General features: G+C 53.7%; 1 protein-coding gene across 1 annotated transcript in view; it reads right to left on the bottom strand.

Moving 5' to 3' along the window:
* Positions 1-344: 344 nt before the first annotated feature.
* Positions 345-10,659, bottom strand: part of LOC104464358 (regulator of G-protein signaling 3-like) — a gene marked incomplete at both ends in the record, with an annotated part of 19,416 nt that continues 9,101 nt past the window's right edge. The window contains 6 exons of the mRNA XM_010077035.1: positions 345-535; positions 4,924-4,963; positions 5,422-5,761; positions 6,091-6,196; positions 7,324-7,429; positions 9,976-9,995. Coding sequence (XP_010075337.1) covers positions 345-535; positions 4,924-4,963; positions 5,422-5,761; positions 6,091-6,196; positions 7,324-7,429; positions 9,976-9,995 — 803 coding nt within the window. The remainder of the gene's footprint in view (positions 536-4,923; positions 4,964-5,421; positions 5,762-6,090; positions 6,197-7,323; positions 7,430-9,975; positions 9,996-10,659) is intronic.

Genomic DNA, 10,659 nt, shown 5'->3' on the forward strand with positions numbered 1-10,659 from the left:
CCTCTCTCAGGGTCATCTCAGTCTCTCGGGTTTTATCTCCGTTCTGGGATTGTGGTTTCAGGACTCTCCCTGCTCCAGGATCATTGGCCAGGAACAAGCTGAGCCTTGGTCATGGGGTGGTGAGCAGTGTCACTGTGCAGCACTCATTTGTATATATTACTATTATTATCATCATTGTTATTATTTCCAATATTATTGTAATTTAGTTATTAAATTGTTCTTATCTCACCCCATGCGTCTCTTTTCCCTTCCCCCCTTTAATTCTCTCCCCATCCCCAGGATGCAGGAGGGTGAGCGAGCGGCTGTGTGTAAAACTACAACACCTCGCGTCCGGCCGCGCTTACCTGCACGAAGATGGGGAACACCAGCACCTTGGGAGCCAGTGTCACGTACGTGCCGTAGCTGGAGTGCGGGATGTGTGGCCTCACTATGGTGCAGTTCTGGTAGTTCCCGTAGCTCTTCATCGTCTGCACAGTCTTCATCAGCCTGGATTTTCTCCCAGACCCTGTGTGTGCTTTCCCTTTACACGCATTTCCTAGAGCGACAGGGGAAGCAGAACAGAATCAGAAGCAGCTCCCGCAGAGCTGCTGCACGCTGCCAGCCCGGGTCCTGCTCTCGCAGGCTGAGGAGGGCACATAGAGCCCACGGGGAACAGCTGGAGCCGAGAGCTGCAAGGACACCCGTCACTCTGCTACCAGAGTTTCCCAGAGATTCATGAAATAACAGCACTGACTTCATTTTCCTAATGCAAAATGAGAAGTCCCTTGACATTTCTGCTCCATCAAGAGCCACTTGCTGAACCAAGTGGATCACACCGGCAGCACAAACACATCACGTACAAACACATCATCTATGTACAAACGAAAACCCAAGCAAGGCACAGCAATGGATACGGTGCTTTGGAGGAAGAGATGGGGTACTAATTACACACACCTCCCTATGCAGTACTGAAAGTATGAAATAAGAAATACAGAACAACCCCAAACATGACTTCAAACAGTAATTCTTGAGTCACAGGAGCACCACGGAGATTTCCCACCATCAGGGAATACCTGCCCACACCTCTGAACCCTTCCCTTTCCACGGAGGGGAAAACCATCTGTGGCTAACTCAGGGTGGGAGAAGAAGAAAAAAAAAACAAAACAAAAAAAAAAACAACACACAACAAACAACACTGGAAATTTAAACCTTGGAACATTTTTATATCCACACTAGTCCTGCCTGCTCTGGATTCTGGCCATGGGAGTTCGCAAAGTGCAGGAATTTCACATCATGGAGCGCTGGGTGGCAGGTTAATCACAGTTTTTAGAAGACACTGAGATTGGAGGTGTCAGAGAACAGGACAGAAGTGATAAACGCATTCATGCGCATGGGATCAATCCACGCCTTTCCACATCCCTCCCCGGGATGTGCTGGTTACTCAGACCTGGGGGTGTATTTATAAAGGATGACCTCATTTTGCATGAGGGTGGCACATCTTCCACTGGTTTTCAGCATTACATTTCAGTGCTGGAAAAAGTCCGAGCAGCCTGGCTGGTTTTTTGCTCTGTCCCTCTCCATCGCAGAAGGCCGTTATCCTCACCCCGAGGAGGGATTACACGCAGCGATGTCCCTTTGCAGCCTCAGCCGGTCGAGCAGAGCTGTGACATTTCCCAACAAGCCAACACCAGCTACTGCGGCCCCTCCACACCCAGTGGTCTGCATTGCAAGAGGCCAGGAGACATTCAGTGGTATGTCAGCCAGCCCCAGAATCTCTCATGTAATTGATAACCCTGTGATTAAAAGCATTATTGATAATTATCAACAATTAACCTTATTCCCTGCTAGCTGCTGCATGGACGAGCCCGTCCTTCCACTGCTGCCAGACAATCTGTGCTCTATAGATTGCTCAGCCCTTTCCTTCAGCTCAGAGGAACACCTCTGAATATATCCAGCCAGCTCCCACCAGCGTTTTGCCTCACAAGCGCAGGCACAGAATGTGGGGTGCTCCAAAGATGCTTTATCTGGATAGAAAATACCATGTTCCCAGCACCAGCGCAACAAGGCGAGAGCATCATGGACCACAGGGAGCTGGAGCCATACACACACCTGGCTGGGAGCAACTGGACGGTGTGGTGGGTGATCTGTTGGAGGCAGCAGGGCTCAGGACAGCTTTACACATCCTTCTGCCCAGACCCATCATGCAGAGCCAGGATGAGACCAACACACGGGACCAGAAAGGAGCTGCTGGGCTGCTGCCCGCTGGGCTGCTCTGCTCTCGGGTGTGTAGGGACAGCCTGGCTGCCGAGCAGGGAGCAGTTGTAAAACATTTCCCAGTAATGACATTAACCCATTAGGTGACCCCAGCGTACAGTTGTGGCCGTCCCTGGTGTCCCCAGGCCCACAGTGCACCTCTCTCCTGCTGTACGCCAGCTCCCATCACAGCAGCAGCAGGACCGACCATGCTGGGGACAGAAGGTGGGACAGATCCATGGTCCCCAAGAGCCCTTAACCCCAGACCACATCCTGCTGGGCGCCAGCAACCTACACACTGTCCTAAAACTTGCAGGCAACAAGTCCAACAGGAACTGAACATGTCTCTAACCAAAAATTCACGCCTCCTTCAAAAGAAGCCCCACTGAAAAACTGGAGCATTTTCTCCCTTCCCGCTGAACCTGATGAAGCCTTGAGCAACCTGGGCTGGTGGGAGGTGTCCCTGCCCATGGCAGGGGGTGGCACTGGATGGGCTTTCAGGTCCCTTCCCACCCAAACCATCCTGTGATTCTATCATTCTGACCAAAGCAGCTCAGGTCCCGCAGGCAGAACTCTCCACTTGGATTTTAACACATTCAGGTGAGAAACCAGAGCGTTAGCCCAGGATCCTGCCCCACAGCGATATCGCAGGAACACGAATGAGCAAACCCTCCCGGGGGCCCCAGCCAGAGGGGTGTCCCAGCAGAGACCCCCCAGCATCCCCCCACAGCAGCATTCGGCACCACGGCTGGGACAGATACCCATCACCTTCCCAGGCAGAAACGAGACAAAACACTTCTGAACATGGCTCAGAGCAGATAAGGGCTGGTCCAAAGCAAACACACGAACCTCCCCAACATTACCTATTCCATTAAGCATCAGGAAATAGCACATTGACTTTCAGATAAACGTCAGCACAGCCAGACCGTGCTCTGCTGGCAACCCAGCCCCACTGTTTACCGCTTGCTTTAGCTGCCTGCCCTTGCAGGGGGGTGCCCCTCGTGACCTAAAAAGTTGTTTCTAACTCTAAGTGCAATAATCCCGACATTTTCCTCTTTTCCCTTTTTCATGGTTGTGCTGACAGATTAAAATCAAAACATCAGAGAGCTCAACACGGGACAGATACAATCTGTCTGGGCTGTTGGGGATCTGCTTTTCAGTTTTATCAGAAGAATTCATCACCTGCACAAGTCCTGTTTTCCACACACTGGCACAGAAACACATCCAGCCCAACCGAAGCGTCGGCTCCTGTCACCGTGTGAGCAGTGACCAGCTCCGCACCACTGGGCTTCATCCCTGCTCAGCTTAACGAGTGCATTCCACCCTCTGAAGGCTTAATGTTAAAGTGAAAATAATCACTAAGAATTGCCTTGGGAAGAAGCCCAAGTCTTTCAAATTCCACCCTGCTGTAAGAACAGGTCCCCACGGTCCAGCTCATCCTGCAAACAGCAGGAAGGAGTCGCAATTATCCGCGGTGCAAAACATCCCTGCTGCGGAAAATCCTTCTGGCTGCAGAGCTCCAGGGCTGGCAGCATCCAAGGCACAGGGGCCTCGGACCCACACTGCTCCCCAGCATCCCCCCCACAGCTCTGCCTGCCCCACACTTTACCTTCCATGGATACTGCCCCACCTTTACAGGCAGCACAACATTTTCCGGCTGGAAATTGTGCCGATAGCTGCGCCCACACCAGGGAGGGACTGCTCTCCCTGCAGGATCGTGGCCAGGAGCTCAGCTCTGTGATGGACACGCAGCTCATCCCAAGGGCATCCTCACTGACCAGGGTGCAAGCGTGGGCTCCCGAAGCTCCTGGGTCCATGAACTGGGAAGAGGCAGCTCTGCATGGAGCTGGGCATGCTGCAAATTCAAGTTCAACAGCTTGAACAACCTCCAGGGCTCACTGTTCCTGGGTTGTTTCTGTCCCCAGTTTCCCCCTTGAAATGACCGTCACCTGTTGGTGTCAGGGAGAGCTTGTGCCAGTCTCTGCTCCCCCTCTCGCAGCCCAGGATGCTCACAGTGCCGCACAGCTCACCCTGCTCCTACTGCGAGCCCTTGGTTCTCCAGGAAGCCCAAGCATTGCAGAAATGAGTTAACACTCCAAAAGGTTTTTGAGGAGAGCTGGTCCAGAGGCTGCCAGAGACCTTGCAGCAGCCCAGGAAATGAGCGGTCCCCAAAGCTGGCACTTCAGCTCGCACTGGTGTGGATACACATCTGAGTCACGGCCATCCTCACGCCCTTAGCAACCAAACGAAACTCAAAGCAGTGGCCACAGTACCAGCACCCCCAGCAAGGCATCACGCACAAGAAGCATCACAGAGAAGCCCAAGACACATCTGGGGAACTGCCACAACAACTACACTTCACACTTTCACACTTCACGCCTTCATCACGCCCCTGATGGAAAGTCCCTGCCACCAGCCCCCCTCCTCCAGCAGCCTTCTCGCCACGAGGCTCATCCCGTGGCACCAGCAGCAGTGCTGTCCTCTGGGCTGGGGGACAGGGCTCTTGCTTTGATGTTTGATGCAAAGAGTAGGAAGATTATCTGAGAAAAGCCCCAGGTTTCTGTCCTTGAAACGTGAGGGACTCCCCTGCAGCATCGCAGGGCTAAGGGCGAGGATGCGCCAGCACCAGAAGGACCGTGTTCAGCTCTGCTGGGAGCCCTCAGCAGTGTTTTCAGCACATCAGCAACTTACCCGCAGTAGTGTTGTTCTCTTGGTAGACAGGCCTCAGCAGCTGTAAGACACAACCCAGGACACAGTCACCTGAAGTAGACTCAAGATAAGACTTTACTCCAAATTTTTAATTTTTAGCATGCCAAACCCAGCAAAGCTGAAGCACCACAGAGAAGTGAAAATCGTTTTTTGCTCTAACACCAGCAGAAAATGAGAGCAATGACTTGCACAGTGGTCTACGCAGTGGGAATATTTCCCATACCCCGAACCCCCGAGTGAGCCCTGGGAAGAGGCAGCGGGTCGTTCACCTCAGCTCTACAGTCCTCCTGGTAAATGTCTTAGAAAAATAGTGAAAGCTCCACCAAGGGGGTTCCACCAAGGTCTGACTTGTAACAATGGCACCTGCTCTAGCAAACATTTCGAGATGATGCTCTCCATCAAACATTTAGAGATGATCCAGCAAGCACAGCCAACAGCCACCTGCAGGAACTCGAGCATGGGGCTGGAAAGCAGCCTCACCTGGCTCCCCGGGTTCAAAGGCGCTAAGATGATGTAGTTCTGGTCTGCAGCGGAGGGGACCTGCGACAGGGGTGGCATGGTGTTCTGGCTCCGCTTGCCGATCTCCGTGTACCTCTCCCAGCCGTTCAGCACCAGCCCGTCGCTCCCATCATACAGTATATGGCAGCTCCGGCGCTGCTCGGGCCGCGGAGGCATGGTGCTGTTCTTCTCCCGCTTGTTGGGTGGTGACTGGAGGTCATAGGCAGACTTGCAGGATGATCTGCGGATCATGCCCTCGGGTCCTGACTTCACTTGCGGGACAAGCCTCCAGACCAGCAGAATGATCTCAGTGGGACAGTTCCTGAAAGAGATGGCATGGGGCAAGTCAGAGATGATTGATGGGGCACGTCAGAGATGACTGATGGGGCAGAAGGGAGAGAGGCACCCCACATCATTCAGCCAGCCATGTGCCCTGCAGTCCTTCCTCCCTCTAATGCCTCTGCCCCTGTCCTGCCCTCCCCAGCCCCTGCATCCTTTCTTTTTCCACCCCAGACAGTCCTTTCCCAGGCTCCTGCATCCCTCCAATCCTTCCCCTTCCTGCAGCCGCTCACAGCCCCTGCTCCCTTGCCCTCAGCTCCCTCAGACCGTCTCTCCCAGCATCCTGCACTGATGCTTTGGGTGAACACTCACCGGATTTCGTGAGCCAGCTCCACGCATTTCCAGTGCTCCACCGGCTGCTCGTTCAGCTGCAGCACCGTGTCGAGCTGCTGCAGACCAGCCTTTTCTGCTGGGCCACCTACGGCAAGAGGAGACAGACACCAGTCACCTGCTGGACACAGAGCTGGGAGCAGGGGGGGGGACACCCCAGCAGCACAGCGTGCACCCCTCGCTCCTCCAAACCCAACCTGCTCCCCAGCATTCATGCCTGAGAACAAAGTGGGACCAGTTTCACCTCCCAACACGCACGTGTGTGCACACAGAGCACTTGGGACAAAGCCACAAATGTTCTCTCGGAGCTATTGCATGAGGTTCCCACATTTCCCAGTGTGCGGTGGGGAGCACCAGGGTACAGAGACATCCAGCCCATCCCGCAGGTCCACACCAGGGGATAGACTCAGGCAGCTGAGGGCTCCTGGGACCCTGCTCCCATCTGCGCCCCTCTCTGACACCCCCCATGGATGCTCTCCCTTGGTCTCCCAACCAGCCAGTTTGCAGATTGAACAGGGAAGGGAACAAAATCTCTGCAAATTACTGCAACACACTGCCCAAGTAGTGACACAGCGCTAACCCGGTGGCCTCCGACCTCATTAGAGGCAACAGAGAATTCATTAAGGGAAGTTTCTCGGAGGTAACTAGAGTGCCCCAAGAAGTAGCATCACAGACTGGTTTGGGTTCGAAGGGACCTTAAAGCCCATCCAGTGCCACCCCCTGCCATGGGCAGGGACACCTCCCACTAGCCCAGGTTGCCCAAAGCCTCATCCAGCCTGGCCTTGAACCCCTCCAGGGATGGGGCATCCACAGCTTCTCTGGGCAACCTGGGCCACTGCCTCACCCCCCGCACAGGAAAACGTTTCTTCCTCACATCTCATCTCATCTCCCCTCTTTCAGCTTAAACCATTCCCCCTCGTCCTGTCCCTGCACCCCCTGATCCAGAGCCCCCCCATCTCTCCTGTAGCCCCCTTTCAGCACTGGAAGGTGCTGGAAGGTCTCCCCGGAGCCTTCTCTTCTCCAGGCTGCACACCCCCAGCTCTCTCAGCCTGTCCTCGCACGGGAGCTGCTCCAGCCTCGGACCATCTCCGTGGCCCTGAAGCATGAAGATACAGAAGCATGGGAGCTTCTGAATCACAACATGCTCCAGGAAGCAAAAAAGGAGCAGAGCCATTCATTCAAATCAAGAGGGATAAAAATGATCCAATCTCTTACCAGAGTCCACTGCCTGCACGCGGACGGGGGAGTCGCAGCAGATGGTGAAACCAAACCCATCGGTTCCTCGCGGGATGGTGATCTGAAGAGAGACACCGGAGTCACCCTGGTAAGGGGGAAAGCAGCCAGTGCTGAGCATCCCCCCTTCACCCCCACGCTGCCCTGCACACAGCCTCTGGAAACGCAGACACGGCATTTCTAGAGGCGGTGGCAGAGCCCATGGTCACAGGGAACGCTGTCACTCTATGAACCCCACGGACAGTGGGTCTGTCCCCTGCTGCAGACAAAGAGGGGTGGGGAGGGTGCTAAAAGCAATGTGAAATCGAGCCGAGGATCAACGGAGAGGAATGCCACAAAATGAGTGTTTACTGAGCACACGAGTCTCCACTCTTGCAAGTGGAAGGTAAAGTCTGATAAGCCATTGGAAAGGAAAACCTGGCGGTCTGGCTCTGACACTGGTTTCTAACACAGCTTCTCATTCCGTTTCCAGACGGGTGACACAGAAATAGCAGCACTCCCCTGCTCCGGAGGAAGCCGCGGGGATGGGTGTGCTCCTGTCTGCGAGGATCCGTGCTGGCTCGGTGTGCATCGCCCCGTGAGCTGGGGGGAGTGTGTTTTCTCTTGCTGGGTTTGAAGAGGATGGATGCTGTGTTAATTTAGGCTCAATTCTCCTCCTGATTCAAGCATCACTAAGCTTATTAATAAAATGATATTTATTTTTTGATGTTGGCTTCCAGCAGCTGCTCAGTATGACAGCTCCTGTGAATACCCAATTATCCCCCAAGATATTTGTCAAGATCCTTGTTTTACTGTCAGAGAAATGAAAAGAAATCATCCAACATCTGACCTGTACTATTTTGAGAACAAACAGCCAGAGAGAAGACGAGGAATTCAGCAAAGCTGCCGAGGAGGGGAACTGGTTCCCTTTACCACAGGAGGGCAAACGCAGCAAGCTTTCACTGCTCTGCACCTCGTCCCTGCTCGATTGCTCAGCAAAAAATCAGGCTTCAAAAGAGAAACTGTCTTTCCCTGCCAGGATGAAGAAGTAGGTCCAGTCCCACTACACAGAGTGTTTTTCTCTCTGGAGTTTGTTGGATCCTCAGAGGAGGAGGAGGGTGCTTGGGGCTCTGCACCTTCGCACCAACCTCCCGTCTCCGATATAACGCACGGGGGATCCGAGTGCTACCGAAGTGTCGCCATCGGCACCCCAGGAGCCAGCCCAGCAGCTCTCCCACCACGGAGGCTCCACGGTCACCTTCCAGAGCCAAGAGGTCTCCCACTGCTCCCCGAGCTGGCTCTTGTCCCCAGCCAGAGGAGACACCGTCCCCGTGCCACTGAACAGCAGCTGCTCACTGCTGGTGCTTCACCGCCCTCAGCTCCCACCGCCACGGCCGGTACAGGGAGCAGAGCATCCAACTCCTGCTGCTGGGCACAGAACTAAGAAATACGAGCATCTGACACAGGCTGGAAGGTGGGCGGCAAGATGCTAAGAGATTCCAGCACCGCAGAGGCTCACTGTACCCATTACCCAAAAATGCAGAAGAAATTGTCAAAATAGAGGACTGAGGAGGTCTAAGACACAAACCACAGTCAGTTGTCACTAACACAGAGCAGAGCAGTGTTCCTGCACGAGGTGGTCACCACGGCCCCAGCAAGAAGTGGGCATTTGCAGTGAAGCTGGTTCTTGGTGCTGTTCCCAGTATACCCTGTTCCCCCCAGCAGCTTTGGCATGACATGGAAGATCAGCACAAGAGTGCAGGGAAGAACTGGCCACGAGCTGGGAGCCCCAACCCAGACCACGGAGGGAAAATTGCGTTTGAAAGCGCAGGAGGCTGGGACCCGCAGAAGCAAAACCAGCAAAACCAGAGCAGGGAGAAGAGGAGCACACCAGCTTTTGGAGCACAGCAATCTGCTCCCCATGGAGCAAGTCGCTGTTGGTTGTAACCAGCTTCAAGCAACGCCTGATTACCAAATATATTCACATTAAAACTAGTTTTAGAAGAGATAGTAGCAGCCTGGCAGAGACTTAGCTCCTGCTGTGCCTGCTGCTCGGCTAGTTGAGAGAACACCTTGCAGCTTAATGCTTTCACCGTCGGCATGCTCCCCTCAAGGTGCCCAGCAAATGCTCCCCCTCTATCCCCATTTACACACGGCAGCAACAGGCAGAGATCAGCCACAGACACCTCTCTGAGATGCTTTCCTTCTATTCCCAATAAATTATTTTTTGCTATCATTATCTACTATTATTGTAAGTGATATTTGCTATCATCACCATTTGTAAATCATAAGAATAGCAAATCAACACCCTAGAAATAGCACACACAGCCCAGAAATGGTAACAACACCCACAGACACCCATAAACTTAACCAAGACTTGGAGCTACACTGCCACACGGATTTTTTTCCCCATCGGGAGGTACAGACCTGCCTGTATCTCCGCTCCGAGCACACCTTGCAGAGTCCATTGAAGCGGTTCATGGCGGGAAAACCCTCGACTCGCCGTTAGCCCATGAAAATCCAGTCCCCCCGGCAAAGCAGCCGTAATCCCGATCTCCTTCTATCCCACGAGCGTGACACAAACCCCAGTCAAACTGGCATGACCGCCCATGGGAACCCAGCTCCCGAGAAGAATGGCAGGAAGCCACCTTTCACCTCCCCGGCCCCTGGCTGCGCTGTATGCCGCTTTACGATAAGCCAGAGGGCTTCCTGAGAACCCTCCACTGACAAGGAAGGGAGAGAGTTTTATATTAAAATTCCTGTCAACTATTTAGTATTCCCTAGTCCCTGCTCTGTTGATGTGGCTTTTGTTCCCGCGGCATTCTCCAGCCGCACGGAGCACTTTGTTATTGCAACGTTCTCACAAACACTCGGAGGATGTTTAAGTGGCGTTTCGCAGGCACCGGCTGTGCGAGCTGCGCTTCATTAAAAAGACGGCTTGCGCTCGTTACTCTCCTAAAGGATAAGAAAGATTTTTTTTTCAAAGAAAAAAAAAAAAAAAGCAGAGGCTTGTTTTTGAAAGCACAGACCCAGTGAATACACACACGTCCCGCTGCTTTGTGCTCAGAGTCGCGGAGGGAGAAGCAGAGAGGTCAAATGAATTGCACCCATGGAGTAACTTTGGGATTAAAGACAAACTCTTAAACTCTTCACCCAGGCAGCAGCAGGGCACAAAGCAGGACTCGGCGAGTCTGCACCGTGCAGCGGCACAGCCCCTGGGAGACGGGGCTGTGATGGAGAAGAGAACACCTTCCACCAGAGTGCAAACGTTGGGCTCCCAGAGCTCCTGGATCCATGCACTGGGAAGATGTGGTTCTGCAGGGCGCTGGGCGTGCTGCA

The sequence above is a fragment of the Pterocles gutturalis genome, unplaced genomic scaffold (genome assembly GCF_000699245.1).
Source record: "Pterocles gutturalis isolate BGI_N339 unplaced genomic scaffold, ASM69924v1 scaffold14628, whole genome shotgun sequence".
Taxonomy (NCBI): Eukaryota; Metazoa; Chordata; class Aves; order Pterocliformes; family Pteroclidae; genus Pterocles; species Pterocles gutturalis.